Source organism: Lepisma saccharinum, chromosome 20 (assembly GCF_977018435.1).
Source record: "Lepisma saccharinum chromosome 20, izLepSacc3.1, whole genome shotgun sequence".
NCBI lineage: Eukaryota > Metazoa > Arthropoda > Insecta > Zygentoma > Lepismatidae > Lepisma > Lepisma saccharinum.
Window position 1 is genome coordinate 50,613,330 of NC_139248.1, and position 23,996 is coordinate 50,637,325.

The following is a 23,996-nucleotide window of genomic DNA, read 5'->3' on the forward strand; positions in this document are numbered from 1 at the left end:
TCGTGATCTCATTTGTTTCTAACTGCAATTATTCTTTGCTCCCAAGGTGATATTTATAGATTTGACAAATTTTGTAAAACTGTTGCTTAGGATATTCGTACAGTAACTATAGTTATAATTGGATATAACAACCCTTTATAAGTAGGCCATTATCAAATCTCTATGAAATTATTACATTCGATTTTATATACTCTACACAAACATTATTCTTCCCACTTTATATTTTGCCATATCGGAATCAGAAAGATAAAAAAAACTGTTAATTTAGTTTTATCTTATTTATTTATTTTCAAGAATGAGTACATTTATAACAACTTAACAATTATAAGCACATTTATATTATGTGTAAGTATTTACAATATTACAACGTTCGTATCGTATAGACATTTTTATTTTTAATTTAAAGCAACTCAGCTCTATACCGGAGCTGAAAGAATCGTTGAAGAAGAACAGATGAAGTTTACATTTCATATATTACACTACAATGTATTGCACTTTCATTATTGTATTTAGAGCTATTTTAAGTCAATATCTTCGTTTCTACACAAACGGCTTTCTAAGTGTAGATATACTCTACCATATCAGGACAAGTATCATGAATTTATTCCTACAAATGCATACATTAACAACAACAAATTATACCTTTTTCATTCCAGTGTATCTTAGTTAATCGAGGTAGAGTTAGAAAAGAGTTAAGAACAGATTTATGTAATCCAGTTAACTACCATTTTCAATCAAATATTGTACATGCCGCCATAGTTTTCATTACCACCAATTGCAGTAAAACTATTAGTGGTAAATCTTTTTAAACATTTTCTAAGATATTTATTTTCAAACCTAATCCAGCAAGCTTGTCATGTATTTTACTTACTGTATAATGCGTTCTAACTGAAAAGGAATATAATTATTGATTAATAATGTTTTCGATTTAACTAAATATGTTGCTTTTAGAATCAACGATCAACAAAACAATGATTATATAGAGCACTAACATATTTGCAAGATATGAAGTATTTTGGAACGTCAATATAGGGTCTATCAAATCTTTAAATTGGTAATTTTTAAACTTAAAATTGTTTTTTTATCTTTCAGTTGCACATAGCCAAACCATGTTTACAATATATCAAAAATAAACAATTTGAAAGGTAGAAAAAACAGTGCGTTAACTCTCCACTTTCTTTAAGTAAAGTAAGGGGAAAATTAAAAGCTTTCAACCAAAAAAGTTCGCACGAAAACCTCACATACCATTGTGGAAATGTATTCACATAATTTGTGTTTTTTCCATTTTATATTCTTTTTGTAATGTACGTTCCGCGTTATCCGTATTTTCATTATGGCTTGCTTACGTACAGTTGAACCTCTAACCCGTGTGGTGTCTGTCAGAGAAAATTTGACCACAATGTTTGAAACGAAGGCTTATAACTCGCAATTTATATTGCAAAATTCAAAAAGCTCAAAATGCTCATTACTTATTGAACACGCTTTTGCTTATGGTCTAATGGGATTAAAATCAACCAGTTTGCCTCATTCTGAACAAAGGCAAAACTTTAGATCTGAAAAAATGGGATTACTAACGTGAATAGTCAGTCGATTCATATTTTGGCTTTGCTCTCAATAAAAGTGTGTACCCTGCATTATATCAGGAACTAATTTTGGCTTCTCTACGAAACAACATTTCCAGAAAGTAAAATACAGGTTCAGGTTTTTTTAAAAATACACTTTCAAACAAAACCACTACATTTGTATTTGACCATTAATTAATACATAAAGTATTTGTAGTATCTCCACTGAACTGGCCCGCCGTCCTGTATGGCACTTCAGATACTGAAACGTAGAAGGAGTATCAAACTTGAGTTCTGAGAGATGTTAGGAATATTTTATTGAAATAATCTATATGAAAGATTTAATGGGAGATTGCATCAACAAACCAATATGTAATTTTGTTGTGATTATGACACGGCATAGAATTGTTTTACTTGAAAACTTCACCACATAAACAAGTTATTTGGCTACTCTAAACCAAAAAAAAACTATTCTAAATTGCAAGGGACAGAGAAACTTCTTGTAGTAAATTGCCATCCAGGACAATGAAACAAGCCGCCGGTCAATATTAGGAGACCCAAAATTATGTCGCTTGAGTATTTCCAAGTTACAAGAATTGAGACCTGTTCAAATCATAATACCTTGTAAACATTTTTATTATTACATATTTCTCAACATTTTCATCTCTAGTTACAGAGGGGAGTGAGTACGTGGCAACACATATACTGTTTTTTGCATTTTGGTACGCAACTATTCACAAAATATCAAGAACTGCAAAATCATAATGCCTTGTATGAATAACAAAACAATAGTGCGGTGTATTTCAAATAATTTAAAGTAAATTTTGATTATTTTTGTTGTAATGATAGCAATTGTAAAACTATATTTCAGATATCATCATATAATTGTAATATTTTCCACCTGATGTGATATTTCATGGAAAGAAAATTGCTTTGTAAATATGCTGGTAGAACTAAACATTTGTTGTTCGCGAAATATTGTGGCTCTATGTGTACTAAGTATAAATAAATGTTGGAAAATGTTCTTCAAGATTATTGTTATTTGCATATTTTGCCAGTACTTTTACATGAACTACAGCAGTTTTTATTTCATAACCTTGCACGTTAGCATCACTGAATTTGACAACTAAATAGTTTAGAGAAGAAGAGAAACTACCGGAAAGAGTATTCGTATACGAAAACTAACAGTTCTTTAAACTCTTAACGTTGTTGAAGTGGATGACGCTGGCTACCAAACCTGACTGTGAATTTAATAGGTTAGGTTAGGTTTGAGATTGTTGCGTGTCCCTTGCACTGGCGTCCGTCTTGCGAAGAGCCTGAAGATTTATGGGCTGTTGCAAATTCACCACCTGCTGCAGCGCGCTCGGCTGTTGGAGGTTCAGGGCGTTCTGAAGGGACGCAGCGTGCTGCAGGTTCGCTGCGTGCTGGTGCAGACTGGAGGCAGCCGCCGCGTGCTGGAAGTTAGCCACCTGGTGCAGCGACTGGAGAAGCGCCGCCGAGTGCTCCTGGGCTTTCCGTCGCAGTTCGGCGACGCTCGAGGACCGGTGGTCTTGGCCGGAGAGGGCGCCTAAGGACCTCTCCTGCTCTGACAGCGACACTAGAGAGTTCGTTAACACTGATGTGGCTCCGGACAGTGACGTCATCGAGTGGAGGCTGGATCCTAGGGAAGATGGCTTCATGGGGCAGCAGGAACATAATCCGGGAAATGCTGAAAATAAATTAGAATTGTAAGCAATCGGTTTCCTTAATAGTTTTGCTAAACTATCTACTAATACAAAACGTTACTGTAATAGCAAATTCCGAATAACTGTTTATTCTCTTTTCCACATTGACAATGTAAGGAATTAACTACAATATTGCAGCTACACAGAGAACTGCATTACAGTGCTCAGTGAAAAATATAGCTTTTCTTAAAATAAATAGTGAGCGGCCACACTTAGCATTTACGACGTAGTATGGCTGCCGTACAAGGTCCTAGCGTTTTTAAAGTTTGTCGGGTACTAGAATACGAATAATTTGTTATCCACAATGTCCAGATAAACTCCATAGATATTATGGATATCCATTATAAATCCATGGGAATTCCAGTTCTGGATGTCTAGATCTGTATATCCATTGGGCATCTATAGGATACACAGTCCTGGATGTTCAAAGGCTTCCGTCCTGGATATTCAAAGGATCTCCAATACCTGATATCAATAGGATCTCCAGTATCCATGAGAAATAAGGTATACGTTCACGTGTTATTCAAAATTTACATGAGAGTTTAATATCCTAGAAAGATTCATTCATAGTGTCTACTCACTCAGCTAATTATGTTACGACTCAAATTTTGTGATGCAGTCTTAAATTGTAACTCGCAAACATCACCCGAAGGCACAGCGTCGAGGATAGGCCTTTTGTTTGATCGAACGAGTCACGCATGCGCGGATGGCCAGGTGAAAGTTATTTTGCTGCGAGTTTTGTGTCTTGGTCGCCATGTTAGTTTGGATTCAGAAAGTTGCGGTGCTTACACGTGGTAGTGAATAAAAAAAAGTGAAAAAAGTGCTCCCTTGTGCTTAGCACCACGCCATGAAGGCATATAGGGGGTGTGGGGGTAACGCCCCACACTTTCTTGATCCGGTCGTGAGTGGGGGGTGATGTGATCAGCATCACGCCCCTGACCGCCTTTACCCCCCAGGGTTTCCCCCAGGTACCCATGTCATTGGACGCTGGGTGGGCGCCGGGGCCGCTTCCAACGTTAGAAAAAAAACACGTGGTAGTGAATAAAAGCACAAATTTGGTGCGTATTCTCCTTATCATAGATACGCGTGTGAATATAAAACATTTTTCGTGTGTGTGTGTGTGTGTGTGCTTGAACTGAGAGGGAGGAGTGCATGTTATAAGCATGTGTGTGCACGAGATATTTGATATGCATATAAATCTCCTCCAGGAATGTTCTTTTCGTATCCAAAATGTGTGAATAATATCAGGATAACGTCCATGCTAGGTCCAATTATAGTCCAGAATATATCCTTAACCACAATCAAATAAATCACCCTGATAACATTCCGTTCACATGAACCAAGTCCCACTGATGTGCGAAACATATCCAAAAGTGATGAATAAATAGAATCTTCAGATAAGATCCCAATTCCAATGTAGTCCAGAAATGTATCTTTGTTATCCATACAATATCTAAAGTACGTACACAAATGTATCAATCGAAGCAGAACGTCCATGTAACGACCCACTTGAATTTGAAATATGCATTGATGTCCAAAATCGATCGATGAATGTTCATAACGAATCATTTTCTAGATATCACGAAGGTGAAGAAATAGATATCCAAAGGACATCCTGTGGATGTCTATTGTATATTCCTGGATATCTATGGGTCATCCAGAACTTCCGAGCGATATCCAATGAATATCGTTTGGACATATGTGTGCTGTATGGGCAGTTACTTTTGAATTTTCAGCCGTGTATTTCTCTTACTAAGTACTGTAAGTGTTTTACGCTGTAGTTAACATTCGTTTGAGCAATTCGTTGTCTCAATTGAGTTGTACGCTTTTGAATATCCCTTTCTTTCCTGTTACCCCTTTCTCAGATGTATCCCTCGCCCTTCTGTTGCTGTTCTCTGCGAGTGGGTTCGTCATTTAAGCGTATTGCATTAGTTTGATGCCTTACCCGGGCTCTTATCAATTTCCATGAATTTAGGTGCACGTCTCCTTCTTTAGTGCGATGCGACAAGCTCTCATAAACACGGAGACGTAATGTAATCATCCCGGCATTCGTAAAGTAAAGCCGGCAACTTCCTTCGCCGGTCCATGAATCATCCGTCAGCGCGGTGTCTTTAATTCCGGCTAATGTACTTCCTTACCGAGCGAGTTAATGTTTTATGTCGACGGCGCGATGGAGATTAAGATGCATCGGTACACACTTATTTGTTCCGCCTAAATACCGATAGATGCTGCGGGAAGCTCCGGAAAGGCTGCGTTCGCCCGGCAAGGTGTATTCCATTCCGCGAGGGGTGATCGTAAAGTTCGCGGAATTGTTTGTTAAGGACACTCAAAATAAGGACGCACTCAGAATTTCTTCAGAGAGAGCAACAGTGTTCAAAGTTGCGGGAACGTGTTGCATCCTATACCCCAGCGAAGAAAATTTTCATAAGTATCTTCCCCACTAGGATAATTTGCCCCATCCACTGCATTTTCTACATGTTGATCCATACAAGCTGTTACGCTCCCACGTAATTTACTAAATTCGATGTTAACTATGTTGTTATAAAAAGAAACACTTGTGTCATGATTTGTTTCACGCAAATGTGTAATATTTTCCAAAAGTTATTGACTAACCTTAAGATTTCAGTTTTGGTTGCTAGGTGATGTGAATTATTGATTTTGATGGCTGATGTATAAGTTAATTTAAAATGAATGATTGAATTAGTGTACTCAAGCAATATTTTCAAGATTAATAATACAGTTTTATCTCGAGCAAGATATTTGTTTGTGAATGCATTTGTGTGAAATTATGTTCAGAAGTACTTTTATGGAATCCTGACTGTGTAAGATTAATATATTATTCATAAAGAAAAACCCTTAAGTACTTCCAACATCTGAGGTGGCCTCATAGCAGGCTGGAACGTCTTGTGTTCTCCGAAAGGGAGTAATATCGTAGTAAGTATATTAAGTGAGCTTAAACTGGGTCCCCTCACTTTTCCCCAAACTGGATAAAGAATCCTTCCCCCTCCCCCCTCCCTCCCGCAAGGAATTTCGACTTCGAGCACCAGGGTGGGGGGATAGTAACATTTAAATCTTGCCCTTCAGTCATAAAAACACATATTTACCTTTCATATTTTTGTAATTTTACAAATCATAAAATTGAAATTGAATTGAGAATACCTTGGCGTTATTGTCAAGTTCATAGTCCACTATTTAAATAGAAAATGGATTCAACTTTCTTCCTTTACATAAACATCTATTACTTTCTTCATGAACAGTTCTTTGTCCTTTTTTCCCATTTTACGATGCACAGAGATCAAACGGAGCCAACGTAATCTACTATCTTTCATGCCACCTCTCATACTCTGTATATGTTTTCGCGCAACAATTTGACCACTGGAATTACATTACAAGTTGTCCTCGTATATCTTTTGATATCCCAGGGAGCACGTGCTTCCCTGAGCCCACTCTGCTGGCGCCCTTGACTCAAAATAAAGCTTATTCATACACTTCAGCCGGTGATGTACCCAGAAACTTCGAAAAGGGTTTTATAATCTTAGGATTGGGTTAGGGATTCCTTTTTAATAGTGCCATATGGTATCATAATTTCATGTATATTCTTATCTTGGGTAAGGGAGGGAGAGAGGATAAGACCCTAACAATACTTTATTAGCACGGCACTCGTCAGGTTGCTGAACTTGTATGTGCAATTTCTAAAATTATTAATTTCCAATCAATTTGAAAAACGTTTATAACAACTCTAATTTTGACCCGATTTTGCACTTAATTCTGATATTGCTTACAGCGTATGTTTAGTTTAAATTTCCAGATTATTCAAAACTATCCAGTTGATTGAGTATAATGAAATTTTATGAGCAAAGGTTTCTTTTTACAATTCATAACAGCAATTATTGCTGAGAATATATTTTTACACATATGTCTCGTAAAGCCATTTTAGTATGTACCTTCATAATCATTTCATCAAAACAGCTAACACGTATTTTCAGATTTTGAGAGTTTCCAATTTTCAAATCATGCTATTAATAGTTTTAGGAAGCATGTATATCAAGTAACGTCTGTTTTTAATTAAAAATCATGAAGTTGAGCTAGTCTTAGACACATACTCTGGACGACACAATCACAGTTATTACGAAAAATGTGAGAAAGAAAACATTCTTCAAACGTGAATAATATTCTTTTAAGTTCCAAGCTAAAGAGTTCATGTCAGTGATATTACTTTTAATGAAGACAAGAAAAAATGTTGTTCTATAAACGTTTCGAACGTCTCGCTAAATGTTACGCCGTTTAAATGACGGGTGGAAATAACCTTAAAATGCTGCCTTGTATTTAATGAAGTTATACATCTAAATAAGAGGTGTCCAAACTTCTTTGTATTCAGGGCTAAGTTACTATATCAACAATTTGGCGCGGACCATATTACACTTTGCTTGCCCTAAAAGTAGTACCTGAAAATTATAGATTGTGTCCGTATTAAGAAGGGTCACACAAAGTAACTTTCGCAAGTGGTAGTTTTGGCGGCCCTGGTCGAAATGGAATAGTTTGCTTACATATAGTACCTCACTTACAGTGGAAAATCAATAAATACCCTTCTTCATATATTTTAGAACATGAAAAAAAAAAATACACCCTTCTCTTTCAAATACTCCACGATGCACTCTTCTTTTTGTTGCACATACAGCTGAACGTTATAGTTTCTTCAAAATATTGAATCTAATCATGTTTCCATGGATACCTTCTTGTAGCAACAATTAAGCTTAATAGAATTATACACACTGAACTCGAAATTAATCATATCATTGTTGATGTTCTTCAAGGGTATCAATTCAAACAGTTAAGCGTGTAATTTTGGTTTCTTTGGAATTATCGTGTCTGATCTGTTTAATTGATGCATTTTAGTGCATCGTATGGAACGACAACTGATAAAAGTACCATTTAATGCATTTCTTTGTATTTTGATGCACCAGAAGTGCATCATTAGCTGTTTATGCTAGTGGTTTGCAAAATGTGTGCCTCGGCGCCTTATGATTGTTCCAAATATGTGATTTATAGCACTTTTTACAATATAAAATATTTCTGAATTTGAAATATGTGTTTATTTTTTAACTTAAGTCAAGCAACCTAACCACACAAACTTGATTGATTGATTGAGTTCATGTTTTAGGTACACTTTACGCACATTAAGGCTAATTGGGACTTGACCTACAGCTTAAAGTGGGATCCGAACCACTGATTACAAGGCGACGACGCTACCACTGCACCATCGAGAAAGCTAACCACACTAACTAAGCGTTGCAAGTGTTAGATAAGCCTCCATTCTGACTTGGGCGCTGAGAAAAATCTAGAAAAGCTAAGGGCGCCGGGAAACGAAAACGTTTGGAACCCTGTTTTATGCACTTTAATGTGTTATTTGTGTAGAAAATATACGTATTCGTGTCAATTGAAACATTTAGGACTTTGAGTGCAAGCGTGAGTGTTAATAGAAAAGAAAATGTTGATAAGAAATTTGTCGAATTGTTTAAATTCCATTAACTGTTTATGTTTTAGTTGGCAGTATATTTAGACTTGGTAGTCATTTTCATACTAATGACTGAAATACAAAAGACAAATCCAGGAAGTATATGCTGAGGCTTACGTTTTGAGCGGAGTGTTAGGGGTGACTTTATGAAGATTCTTAAATGTAAACATCCCATCATCGTAGTACACCCTGGACTGCATTTTGCAGACTAGCGAGGCTCTGGTGTCTGGACTCACAGCCAGTAGAATCCTCTGTTGGGCTTGTGTTGTGTCGTCCACATCAGTTTATGATTATCCTTCGAGTTTCAGTTTTTTGTTTTAAGTTAGCTTTTATGCACAGATAGGCTAACTGGGAATGGACCTACAGTTTACAGTGGGATCCGAACCACTATGTGCCGCCACCAGGTATCATACCCGAGAACCCTTACAAGGCGACGATGTTAGCACTACACCATTTAGGAGGTCCCCATTGTCCTTTAATCCATCCTACCTTATCAGCATTCATCCTCATCTTTGCAATTGGCCAAAAGTGGACGAAAACCGAATTAAATAAAACAAATCAATCAATCAATTACCTTTTGCGTGTTTTTCACACAATTACGTGGTAAATTGTTAACTTGGAATTCGTTATACGATCGGCAGCAATTCAAACGGTGTGATTTAGATTGGAATTGTAAACTGGGGATTTGTTAAAATCATGATTTCTTACAAAGACAAAATATTTTGTTATTGAAACTTAATCACATAAACACAAATTGAACGATTGTAATAACATAGGTTCCATAACGTAAATAATAAAAACAACAATCATAATAATTTCAATTATACTGAATAATCCAAGAGTTCACTGGTCCACCAGAAACTCTGCCAAATTATTTCATTTTTTAGAGAAACGAAAGTAGTCGTTGTTTGTAGATTTCGGGGTACCTAATTGGAAAAATTATATTATCATTTGTCCGATTACCTTTTGTTTTCATGTTAATCAAAGTTTGCTTGATTTGGTTTATTTTACTTCGCTTTTCTGCAACTTTTAGCTAATCGCTACGATGAGGATGAGTGTTGATATAATGAAATTGATGTAGAGACGCTCACAAAGAACACCCATGGCCAAGCCGGGAATCAGTGCAGGATCTAAAAGCCGCAAATCCCCGCAGCGCGGGGGACACGGAGACAAAGAAACCTTTAGGGGTCCCTCAGCCAATGGCATAGTAGAGGGTTCGTGTATGCGTATGTAAAAAATAACTTAGTTACTCAGGGGTACAGAAACGAATACAATATATACAGGTAAAGTTAAAGTTCCCTGTGCATATAGCATCGTGCCATGAAGCCTCATTTAGGATATTTGGGGGTAGGGTCGCACATATCTTCGATGTCGGCCATCTTGGAGGTGATGTGATCAGCACCACGCTGCGGCCGCCTTTACACCCCATCTTCCCGAGTACCATTTGACTTGAGGCTCAGTGGACCTTAGAGGTTTCTTCAACCTATCTTTAATCAGAGAAAATTTACGACTGTACGATTGTAACAAATTTCTCATTTTCAAGGTATGAGAAAACAGTGTGTGTGTATCACATTACCCCAATGGCGGAGATTAGGAGGGACAAGGGGGCAGTTGAACCCCCCCCCCACACACTTTTCGCCACTTTTCGCCACTTTTGCCTCCGGACTATGCTAAACCTTATCTACAAATATAGAAATTCGTATACTGTCTTTGCCCCCACCCCCCAGTTTTGGCACCTTGCCCCCTGGTTTTGGAACCAAATCGCCGCCACTGCAGCACCCCCTTCCCATTTTAAACTTTTGAGTTGAGTTTAATATGGCTAACATCCGCTTGGAACACACCAATGTGGTTCCCCCATAATCTAACCTGTTTCTATTATGACCAATCGTACCCAGCATAAACCGTTTACTTTTTATAGGCGCTGTTAAGAGACTTTTGAATCATCCTCTAGACCCTTATGTGACTGTCAACATGAGATCAAGAGTTACACACACACATATACATATATGTGTATGTATATATACCGTATATGTATAATGTATATGTATACATATATACACACACAGTGTGTGTAAGGTAGGTAGATACAGGAGGTCTTTGGTAATATTTTGCGGGGGGGGGGGGCGGGGGGCAGGATTTGTAGATCCGGCACTGCCAGAAATCGAATCCGGTATTCCCTGCCGTTGTAGCGTGCTATATAAACCACTCCGCTACTGAAGTTAAACCCGTACGACTTAATTTGAACAATTGCAAATTTGACATTTTACGTGATGCTCAGTGTTTTTCGAAAAGTTCAACACATTTTGTGCTTATTCTGTGAAAAGAAGAATGTGGATTTTTTGCTATGCATTCTTGAAAACCAGTATTTTATGAATACTTAAGTCGCTACTATTTTACTTAACAATTTTTCAACACGCATGGTCTTTATGAATGCTTGCGCCACTCCGCAGGAAAAATTATGGTTACGCCCCTGTTGCTGGTCATCCTTCTGTAAAGACTAGCACATTGATTTGCAAATCAACCAGCTCCTGAATCACAAATCATCAATTTATCGTGCATCGTATATGTAAAATAATGCAAAACGCAAATTTATGTTTTGGAATCTAACAGGGATGAGATATGGATTAACCGATTTTTCACAAGGAAATGTGAAATAATTCTATTGTGTATTCTTTTTAATTGGGAACTTTTACGTAGTTTAACAAATTTAATAAAATGTATTATCTTGAAAATAATAAGAGAACATCAATTATATTGTAAGGTAATGATAAGTAGTAATAATAGTATTATTAAGCAACAATACTATTCAAAATAATTATTATAATAATAACCACTATTTCTTGTGTTGAGACTTAGGGCATTAGGTATTACGCTTATAAATTTCTAAATCTCAATTATAATGATATAGTAAACAGCTCCAAACGTTTTCCCTTATGAAACTTACCTTTGAGAGCAGGAAACAGCGGTGGAGTAAATTGAGATGTTAAGTGTGACGTAAGATGCGGAGGAAAGAAGAGGGGAGGTGTTGCTCTTGGAGCCGCCCCTGAGTCCAAAACAGGTCGGAAGCCGCCACTGGAACAAGACAAAATGAAATTTATGTAGTACTCTTTATAATGAATACATACAGGGTGTGGTATAAAAATGGGTTTGTTTGTTTTCTTTGGGAGAGTTTCTGTTATGGTGTTGGCAACACTTGTCAATTGCATCACAAATGTAGACAGATATGGATTCCTACAGCGGAACTCAATGTGCTGTAGCAGTGAGGGCATTATAAAAATGGCGATCCTGTTGCCGATGTGACACGAGAATATTGACATTATTTTAATCTCAGAAGCTATGATCTTATTCCATCGGCCAATGCAATCAGGATGTACCTGAAGAACTTTGAAGCTACGGGAAATGCACTGAAGGAGAAACGTTCCTATTCACATGTTAGAATGTGCCATGTACGATTTCGATCGCAGATTGACCAAGCGTCAAGGACGAAATGGTGGTCACCTGCAGGACGTAATTTTCAATACATGAACGTGACTGTGCACATTTTGTAAATGGCAATGTGTAATGGTGTAGTTGATGTGTTTGTATTTTTGTCTAATGAAACGCAGTAATAGTTTCTTTGCATTTTAAAAAAGCCCATTTTTATGCCATACCCTGTTTATATACAGTGCGGTTTTTCTGGAAAGAAAGTTTCGAGTACTCTTTAAGTCTATTTGTTATTGTGTTCATCATGAGAACTACTCAAAACATTGTGGTATGTTCAGAAATGAACCTGCACACTACAAATGTAGTTTCACACAGAACAGTCACAAACGCGGACATACATTTATTCCTTTCGTTAAAAAAATGTTCTTAGTTTTATTCTCACCCTGTATTGTTATTACTTCATCACAGACAATTCGTAACATACATGGTAATCTCGAATTCTCCATACTATTTCACAAGAAAATCATTGTTTTCTCATTTCAGGATCAGACTTGCCATTCCCAAAAAAATTCCAACATTTATAATGGAAATGATAAAACGTGGAAAACTAACCACTTTTAATGCACAACCCTTCCGCGAAAATTCTAGGCTGTTTTGAATTCTGAAAAATCGGTAAATGATTTCCTCAAATTTTTCTCACGTCCTTTCGGGATACCGCGCACCTCTAGTAATTTGCAAAATCTTGGTATATGCGATTTGAGAGCAAAATTAAATTAGTTTCAACTTTCTTTGCATGGGAACTGTACAAGTGGGCCCGAGACCCCCTGATTTCAAGGTGAAGGCGTTAGCACTACGCCATCGGGGAGACCCTGTATTGTTTTAAGGAATATAATTGCACCAATGCTGAAGCAGACGTTGTCCTCTGCTCATTGACGCTTTTGTTTAATTTCATTAGAAATTAGAAATTCTATTTTCATGGACGAAGTTCATGCACCTCCGTTGTATTTTACCATCTCTACTATTCATACCTATTACATTTTGAAAGAAGAATGAATAAGCATGATGATGGACATTTCACCTACTATTACTTTTGCCGTTGACTGTACAACGATTCTCAAGCTGAAGTCTTGGAAGTTTGTTTATGTGTCATTGCTTTGTGCTTCAGTGGCAACCTATTGTCAACTTCCAATTGCTGTACTTCCAATTTACGACTTGCTGGCCTTGTGCCATATCCGAGAAGTGACGAAATCAGGCGGTGGGCCGTGAGGGGAGTGGGGGGAGAGGGGATCCACCCCGTTTATAGAAAGTCCCCCACCGAAAATTTCAATAATCGGGCAGAACGTGGACAATAGCTAAGAAATTTGGTAACCATGTTCACTTTGGCTTTTCTTCATTCAATTTAACATAGAATGTGCTTTTTCTGTCTTTTTCTTAATAATAAGCACTGAATTCAGTCTTCTTTATAATGAAAAGCCAAAATAATGAACGAATTTCAATTATTGTAGGTTTTGATAACTGCCTCGTATACAATAAAATTCTATTTCATTAAAACTCAACAATGAACATGTGCAGAGCGGCAGGGCTGGTTTAATGTAAGTTTCTATTATTGTAACAAATTTCAATATTTAATTGTTAGTCCGCCACAGGTTGCTGAGGAATGGTAGTGATGTCCTTGTACACCCAACGGCGAAAGAAACAAGGCGAATTGTCCACCACCATTTTAATTCGGTCTGTATTACACATTGTGATGACAATGAATTGGAAAATATGACGTCAATAAGCAGAGAACAATGCCTGCTTCGAACCAACACAGTTTCATTCTAAAGGGTCTTTCATTAAGAGTGATACTTTTTAAAAATTTGAAGAAAAAAAATAAAACACTCAACATATTAAAGTAAATTGTGGTTTATTTTGAAGCTTAGACATTGCAGTTATGTTCTGAACAAAATATCGTCCAAATGTCCACCACGCCTTTGAACACACTGACTCACACGATGGCTCTACTGATCCTGATTTCAGTGGAAAAAATCATCTTCTGAGACGAGGCGCATTGTTTTTCTTAGTGGATTCGTCAATATGCAAAATTGTCGTTATTGGAGCGAGAAGAACCCACAAGTGGTCCATGAGGTGCCATTGCATTCAGAAAATCGCACTGTGTGGTGCGGTTTATGGCGTGGTGGCGTCATTGGACCTTATTTCTTTCGAGATAATGAGAGAAGAACCGTTACCATCAATGGCAACCGCTACAGATTCATGTTACACGAATTTCTGTGGCCAGAACTTGAGACCATAGATATTGAAAACATGTGGTTCCAGCAGGATGGCGCTACGTGCCACACAGCTCATGCTACGCTCGATTTGCTGAGGGAGAAGTTTGGCGACTGGTTCATCTCAAGACGTGGGTGTGTGAATTGGCCGCCACGGTCGTGTGATTTAACACCCATGGATTTTTTTCTTTGGGGCTACATCAAAGTCCAGATCTATGCTGACAAGCCACGAACTTTGGAACATTTGGAGGCGAACATTCGTCAGGCTATCAGAGACATAACGCCACTAATGTTGGACAGAGTGCTTAACAATTGGAGCCATCGTGTGCGTCAGTGTGTTCAAAGCCGTGGTGGACATTTGGACGAAATTTTGTTCAGAACATAACTGCAATGTCTAAGCTTCAAAATAAAGCACAATTTACTTTAATATGTTGATTGTTTTATTTTTTTTTCAAATTTTAAAAAGTATCACTCTTAATGAAAGACCCTTTATAAAACAACACAGGGTGTAGAATAAAAAAAAAAAAGGTAAAGTGTTCCCCTGTGCATAGCACCACGCCATGAAGGCGTATAGAGGGTGTGGGGGTAACGCATAAAAAAGTAATTAAAATAGCGGTGGACAATTTGCCTACCATTATCTTTGCCGTTGACTATACATACAGTGTTATCGAAATTTACACTTAATTTAACTACGTACTAGAGGTAAGGGGTAATTTTAAAATATTAATATTGTTTTTATTAATATTACAATTTGATGACTATGACATCCCCACCCCCATGAAATTTGATATCCCCCCGGAGGAAAGTGACTGGATTCAACACTGAACATACGCCACTGGTGTTACCGGTTTCGACTCCAATCGCAGAAAGCACCTTCTCTCCCGAATCCCTTCATCTCACACAAGGAGCTCCCCCTGTCCCTCTGGTCATCCAGTGTGAACTGGAGGGAAGGACAACCTGGCAACACCGGATGTGTACTAATGCTATTAGCGGGTTCTTGGTCTGTCTAAATCCCAAAGGACCAGTCGCGCTGTACAGATTCCCCCACTTTGCTCATGCTAATTCCTTCGTCTAAAATGCAAGTGCTGCGAAGGTCTGCTGCCAGAAACCGGCGGCTCTTGCTCCTAGTGGCGATGTGGTCTGTAGCCAATTACTGACGAACTCAGCGGCCTCCATGTGGGAAGCTCAATGAGCAGCGGGGCATTATGGGAGGTCAGTCAGGAGCGCGAAGATAAAGATTTTTACCTTTTCTTTCGCAGCTGCTACGTTGGATTAAGGTGTTGGCGCCATATTGAAATATGCATCGAACGAAAAAATGTTCCATATGAAAGTATAATAGTATTGTGGGGGCAAGTCATCTACGCTACTTTTTTAGGTTGTACACTTCCTTCGGCACGAAACTGTTTGACAACTCGAACAAACGAAGAACGCGATCGTAGCCTGTCAGGAAAACGTTCCGCATAAAGGGTCACAACATCGTCGATGTTCCTTCTGCATTCACCATAAACAAGGATCATTTCAATTTTTTCCTCTACGGATAGATAATCCATGATGTTGAATACCCCACTTAACTGTGTCGTTCGACTCTTTTCGGTCACACTGCACTTACCATACAATCACTGACTACTGAGAGAGCGAGCACAATGCTTCTAGGCCACAGTATCCCTCCTCACACACTTGCCAGCCACTGCATTTGCGAGACACACCCAACACGTTGCAATTACGGCGGCATCTATCTATCACGAATGGAACATAATATGTCGGACAATACCTATGTATTTTCGGACGTCGAATTCGAATCTGCAACAAAAAATAGGGGGTCCCTTTTAACATTTCAAGGTACCCCCTGCGCCACAACCCGGGGGTAGCGGGGTGGGTTCATTGCAGCGTAGGTGACTTGCCCCCACAATTCTATTATACTTTCATATGGAACATTTTGTCGTTCGATGCATATTTCTTACGATATTTCGGTTTGTCAAGTTACATGGGACACCCTGTATAGTGTGTGTCCGGACCCACCGAGAATCACTCTAATAGAAGAATTCCAGCTTCCGTGGCACAAAAGTTCTCTGTTCCCGTCTCCCTTTATTTTAATTTTCTTTGGTTCAGACAAATTTACTTATAAACATAATTTCTTACAGCCGATTAAAAACAATTACACATAATTTATTAATTTCCAACGTGTGACCAATATATTCTGCGATCACGCAGGTGTAACACAACTAGGCTAACGAATTAAATGAGTGAGTCTTAGTAACAAGTAATTTGCTGGAGAACGAAGTGATATAGTCCAATTACAAAATAAATAAACCAACCGTAGTTGCTTGGAACTTTCGTCGGCTTGAAAATACTTTATTTTTTTAAAGAGAATTATATTGTTTTCATCCTACATCTGAGTGCGCCTCAAGTCTATTTCTGTACTTGCTTTGCACTTGAATCAGAGATGAAAATCCCTTTTCACACAAATATGAGGTGGAGAACGACATGAACAACTTTAATGCCTCATCCGAATGGCGGTCGGAAATATCAAGCCACACCTTAAGTCGACATAAGATAATTAAGAACTCATTGCTGCTACCGAAACGAAAACGACAGAGTCAAACATCAGAGAAATACCGGTAAAAAGCAATGGTAGAGCATGAATAACATGAATGTAGTTTAGACTACGTACAACACGGTTTGAAAGGGCCTCCCCTCCCCGATGGTGCAGTTTTAGCATCGTCGCCTTGTAATCAAGGAATAGCAAACATTACAGACGTGATATATGTACATGTTGGATCATGACTGATTAGAATCTTTACAAATACCCAACAATTTTTCTTTACTTGTAATACAGAGCATTCCCTGACATTCGCTACGAGACTCGGCGGCAAGCGGCCCGGCATCAGAGCTTGTCTTTCCCGGTGAACGGGTCAGCGACAGTCGCACGTTACAGTCTTTTTATCGCTCTCCCTGCCTTCGCTCTCTTTCCCTTTCTGTTGACCTTGCAGACTGACGCCAGTATAATCTTCCCTCGGAAGTTGTGTTGTGTCGTGTCCGTGTGTTGAAGATTGTGAGTAGTTGTATTTACGGTACGGACGGCGCGAGAAAGTACGAACCCCTCTCCAGCAGCTTTGGCCATACTTAAAACTTGCTCAACATGCCTACATGAGCTTTTTGCTCAAGTGTGGAGCTCTTATAATTCAAGATTTTTGTAAAAAATGCCCTCGGGAATTTTTCAGAAAGTACGAGCTCTTCAGATTGATTTGTGCATACTTACTTGGAGTGTGGTGCATTGCCTTGTAATCAAAAGGTTCGGGTTTGAGTCCTCATAAAATCTGATGGCAAAATGTTAATATTGTAGTTTTGTAAACAAGGGGCTCCGGGTTCGAGTCCTGAGAGATGTGGCACTCCATACGTGAGATTTTGAGCTAGTTGATAGCTCCCAGATCTTAAATTTGGTAAAAATGTTACCCAACAGAGCAAAATTATTCTCTATTAAGAATCACCAGAGTTTTGTTATCTGGGTAACATATCGGCTCAACATTACGAGCAAAACTGCCTGATCAATACAATACAATAGAATGGAGGTCAAGTCAACATTGCATGCATGGAAGGAATTATTGCATGCCCGTGAGTTGTATGCCGGCAGATATAATCTATATTGCGTCTTTTCAGAGAGAAATAACATCATCAAATAGTAATTGCCTTCTTTCTGTATGCCTGAGTGATTATATCAGTTAACAGCACTGTGCCTTTTCCGAGGGAAATTACATGTCATTTGTCATGGAACTCAAAGAGAAATTCTTATCTACACTATGTACCCTTTCAGGGACCATCCATTATATTGAGGAAATTTCTTTATGGATATTGTCATTGCAAACTGAATTGCATGTAGGCTTGGTCTTGTTGTACATAAGTCTTTAACTTACAGAATAATTATTGCATTTCAGCTTTAGGCAAATGTATTGTATTTAGGGTAGGTATCTGCCACGAGCAAAGGTAGTATAAAATGGGTAGGTAATATATTTTCTGACGGTAAAGTATTGTTTTATATCCAAAAAGCCTTTGTGTTTGAATTGTGTTTCTAGTTCGAGTTGCTGTTTTAAGTCCATTTTATGCACAGTAAGGCTAATCGGGACTGGCCCTACAGTTTTAAAGTGGGATACTACTTGTGCCTCCACCGGGTATCGAGCCCGGGACCCCTTGATTACAATGCAATTACCACTGTGCCATGGGGGAAGCCCTGAATCGTGCTTCTAGAATTGCTCCGTGACTCTTTCATTTCTTACATCATAAACATATGATTTTTCCCCTATGAGAATGACACTACAAATGGTGTTTTCAGGTAAAGCCTCGTGGAATTCACAGATAATTTTAATGTTTGTCCTGTCATTAACCACAACTTGTTTCCTTTTTGAAGTGTTAATTACAAACATGGGTCTCCGTGCTTTGAATTCATCTGGTGCATAATACAGGTCAGTACTGCCAGTAGTGACGCGCTTGAAAGCTGAAAAAGCTTCATATAACTTGAGAAAATCATCCTTGGACATGTCTAAATTGTAATTTTCTCTAGGAAAAACCTCATTTCTACCATTTTTAAGATATATGTTCTTGATGTTGCAGTTATCAAATCTACTTGAATTTTTTTCCTGATTATTGTGTCTCCCAGTCTGAAACAGTACCACCACAAAATCAGGCATGTCATATTGTATGCTGGAGAATGAATTTGTGGCATCAAATTCATAATAGGTACCAGTGGCGGGCTTCTGTACGCATTGATATGTGTAAAATTGCAGAGGAACCTGTGGATTTTTTACTATATCAGCTTTGTATTTCAGAGCATAACTGGCCTCATATTCAACAACAGGGATTCTTAGCTCCATAGTCTGAATAATGCATTTGCCTTCATCAGGTAGGGTATTGGGCAGAGCTTCCCCTGTAGGGTTTAATGTGCTGTACCTCATCAAAGCATTGTTATCATTTGCAGCTCTTCTAAATGTGATTCTTAACCCGCCCTTCCACATAATTTCTTTGTAATCCGAGAAGAATCCTGGCAACAGGCGCATGGGGAACAGCACTGTGTGGCTCTTGGTTAATATTTTATCACCAGCCTCAAATCCACCTATTTGGTAATATGAAGCCTCGGTTTTGGATAATTTTAGTGTGGCCAAAGCTGTGGAGGTAATGCCGGGATAATCTATTCTGTTTATAACAACTCCATGCTTTCTGATCTCAATTTCAGAGAACAGATGCGGCACAAAATTGTCTACCAATCTTATGTTTGAATTTGCAGGGTAATCTGTACCATCGAGCTTTACAACATCAAATTTGATGTATAGATCTGCTCTGTGGGGGTGTATAAAGCCGTCCCCTACATCAAGATCAACCTCTATTTCCGTGTTGGGTTGATTTAAATTTGCAAATGTCCTCCTGTTTGGAGGGAATGATTGTAGCTCATAACTCTCAATATTTTCCATTGTATGTATTTTTATTTAAATGTTAATCTCTATGATAGCAGTTGTTGTGGCTCCAGCAAAATCAACTAATTCTTCTTTTTCATTAGTGACCATCAATTCAATATAATCTATTCTGTTATGACACACAGGAAAATATAATGTTGGGGATGGATTGTAGATGATTGGCTCCATGAATTCGGAATTAGGTTTGAATGTTGCAATGATGCCAGTTTGTTTGTGAGTGCCTATGCCATTTGATTTGGTGATCATACCCTCGGCCACATTACAGTGAATGTTCAGAGTCTCTATGGCTAAGAATTTAGGTATATTAATAGCAGTGTGTTTGATGGCCGCTTCAAGTTTTGTGTTGTTCTCAAATCCTAACAGCTCTCCTATAGTACCCAGATGCACTGTTTCTGTAGCAGATACAATCTCTACTCTGTGAGTGACAGAATTTTGACTTAACACTACACCTCTGGGTAATTGAGCATTTAGAGTGGATAGATTATATTGCCCTGGAGTGATGACAATTTTTTGATCCCCTACTGCAATTGTATTGTTGTGGTGTGTAATATTAGGGATCAGGTACATGCCGTAAAATGCTCTGAGAGCTATTGTTTTGGGATACACAATGTCATCATGTAATTTGAGTTTCAATATTGAATTTTGGCTAGTGAGATGGAATACCCCCATGATGTTTTAAATACCACAAGGCTTTTTGAAAATTTTCAATTGATGGTTTTTTTATTTGAGACATATATCTAAGAACAGATAAACACAAATGTCCGCAATTAACATCTTTGAAGTTTTGAAGACGGGCATTATTGTAATAAAGATTAACTGATTTTAGATATTTTACTAAATTTTCAGGAGGAATACCTCCAAATGAATCAAACACAAATGCCTCATTGTTTAAATATTTAAGATAACAGATCCAGTGAGTGCCCTGATTTTTGTACTCATCCAAATTAACAATGCCACACTCTTTGTTGAGTGGTTGTTCTGGTAAAGAATCAGACATGTACACACCTCTAAAATTTTTGATGCCCAGTGGCTTGATTAAAGCTTCAATATCTTGGTTTGTAAGCGGCTCTTGTTTTTTTTAAACTTATTCATGGCTCTCTTAACACCTTTGCCTTTTTTCTCCATGGCCAGGTTATGGCGCCTCTGCTCATCTAATTCTGCCCTATTTTTCTTGGCATCTATTACTGTTTTTGCTATGGCAGCTGATCCCCCAGCCAAGCTCCCAACAGCCCCGAGAGCAGCTAAGATGGCAGGGATGGTAAATATGAAACCCCCTGTATGTGATTTTTTTCTTGATTGCTGTAATTTTTTTAATTGGGGGGTACTGAGCAACAATTTCATACCATGTCCCTTTGCAAGACAAGAATTTTTTTTCTTGCGCTGCTTTTTGGTCAAGAGACTGTCAATAGTTTTAAGAGATTTGAGACCTGCATAAGGTATTTGATACATAACACCCTTGGCCTTCATTCTAGGTTTATTATATACATATTCACAGCCCCCACCCCAGTTTTTGTTTGGTGCTCATAGCTATGGTGGTCCCCAATGCTGATATTCTCTCACTCAAAGAAGCATCTTTGCTTACAAATCTGCCAAATGCAGCCTCTTCTAATTTCTTGTCTGCAACATGTCTCTTGTCAAGATCAGAATGTGTGTTGTATGCTATGTCATGGTCTCTACAAGCAGCATCTAGGGGATTTACACCAGGATCCCCTCTGTTTAATCTATGATCCAATTTTGTGCCTGGACCACAATACTGATAGCCTGGAATGTGTAGTTCAAATGGCAACTTGTTTATAATGTCATTAACCAACCCCTGACCCTCAGAGACATTCCAAAATTTAGGTGGTAAAGTATTAATAATTTTTATGAGATATCCAATCCCCTTAGGGTCATTCACTATAAAATTAGACAATTTTGTGCTTATCATGTCCATAATTCCAACTTTTTCATTGTAAAAATTGTGGTTCCCAGCATTTTCCTCCCCAGCTATGACCAGCAACCTATCCACAAGTTTCCTGACATCATCAACCCACACAAATTCTTTGGGCAGGGTGTTGTATTGTTTGATTCCACTACCAGTCTTGATCTGTGACCATATGGGCTTGATTAAATTATTGTATTTTGCCCCACTGCTAGACTTGACCCTTTTTTGTGTGGGATCATTGTTCTGGTATAGAGCATCTGATTTTATTAATATTTCTTTGTAATGCTCATAATCTTGATCTGTATAGCTGCCAGGCCTTTTCCTAGTCATCAGTTCCCACAACCCAGGTGTGCCGGGGTACTTAACAAAACCACCTTTTTCTCCGAGACGAGATTCTGAATAAACAATCAGATCATCCCCCATAAATGTTACTCTGAAATTGCCAATTCTATGTATGATGCTCCCATCAAGCTCTGTGTCAGCATATAAGCCAAACACCTCATCTTTGTTGTCTTTAGGTGTAGTTAAATATTTTTGAGCAAGAAGACCCAATTCAATAGGATCCTGTGTAGCTTCAATTCTTCTAGGAGCAACAGGACTAGGTGTATGAATACTGGAAAGTGGGGTGAATGGATAATCTAATATGTTCCTTGCAGCTACAGGTACAAGCTCCGTGATCAAATCTTGATTCTGCTCTGTAACAGTTTTAATATTCCTACCTAAATTATTAATAGCATCAATTACAGGCTGTTCTGTTTGTTTGTGTTTTTCATAAATTCCCCGGTTCTCTGATTTCCATCCCTTAAATCTTTTTACAAGATAATCTCTTAACTTAAGATCGTCAATGACTGGTCGTTTCATGGTTATTTATATATGTTTCAACGTCTAGAAAATCGTTGATTTTATTTCTGTATTTGCCGCTATTGGGTGTTCTTGTCATATCAATAGTGACAAACCCATAACTGTCCTGGTTCCAGCACCTGCTGCAAAACTTGGAAAAATCATTGTAGCTCAAGTCCCCACCTACATATTCATCATGTATGTGTTTGAGGTTGGTATGATCTTGATGAAACACACATATAAAATTGCTGTTGTCTCGGATCAGCTGCTTCGGTATTTTTGAAAAAGTCTGTGCCAGGTAGAAGCAATCAATGTTTTTGTGTCGGCCCTGTGTAAAGAAATTTCTAACCTTGTTTTGATTATCCAGTATAACATCATCAAACACAACAACAGAATTATCGAGACAGTCATCAAGTGGCTTAACATCTGATTCAAAAGTGGCTATATCCAATCCATCATATAGCTTCATCAGCTGCTGATATTTTAATTGTTCCAAGCTCTTAGAGAAAACATACAAGTGCCTGTTTTTCCAGTCTAACCAGTTGGGGGCTAATAAAAAATTATCAACTATTAGTGTAGTTTTACCACAAGCAGATGGCCCAACAATAAGACACCTAATATTATCAGGCAGCAACTTGCCATTTCTCTTATTCTGTTGTTCAGGTTCTGGCAGCCTCTTTATAACATCCCAGGTGCTCATATTATCACTTTGTCTGCATCGATCCAGCTGTTTTCCGGATGACCCAGCCATTTGACAAATAACTTGTTGCCTTTTCTGCGGATTATTTTTTCTATGAGATATGTGTCAGGCTGTTTAGTTTTGCTGAGCTCTTGTTCATAGAACCTGCCTTTGAGAATTTCTCCTCGGTGGTCTTTTATTATATATGTATTAAGGGTCCCGGGTTTAACTTGAACCACTGTAAATAATTCGGTGCTCCAGTTTCTCGTAAAGCCTCTCTTGAATAAGTGCTTATATTTGCTTATTCTTACTTGATCCCCCACCCTGAATTTGGCCTTTCTTGTTGTTGGCTGGTATCTAGGATAATAAACAGTCCTGATCAATTTTTGCTCATCAGATGAAGTTACTTCAGAGGGTTTCATGTTGATTGTGGAATGGACAGAATTGTTATATTTATGTAGAAGTTCTGGTAGGATTGTAAGCCATTTATAATTACCTTGAAGTGTAAATTGTTTATACATAAGATTTTTTAGGGTTTTGTTGAATCTCTCTACAATTGAGGCCTTGAGATCACTGTAACTCGAGTAATGTTTTATTGCC

The 23,996-nt window shown here is 38.2% G+C and overlaps 1 protein-coding gene across 1 annotated transcript in view; it reads right to left on the minus strand.

Moving 5' to 3' along the window:
- Positions 1-269: 269 nt before the first annotated feature.
- LOC146003460 (uncharacterized) overlaps positions 270-23,996 on the minus strand; it is an 87,569-nt gene continuing 63,842 nt past the window's right edge. The window contains exons 5-6 of the mRNA XM_083141749.1: positions 11,746-11,873; positions 270-3,270 (exon numbers count right to left, since the gene is read on the minus strand). Coding sequence (XP_082997875.1) covers positions 2,825-3,270; positions 11,746-11,873 — 574 coding nt within the window. The 3' untranslated portion in view covers positions 270-2,824. The remainder of the gene's footprint in view (positions 3,271-11,745; positions 11,874-23,996) is intronic.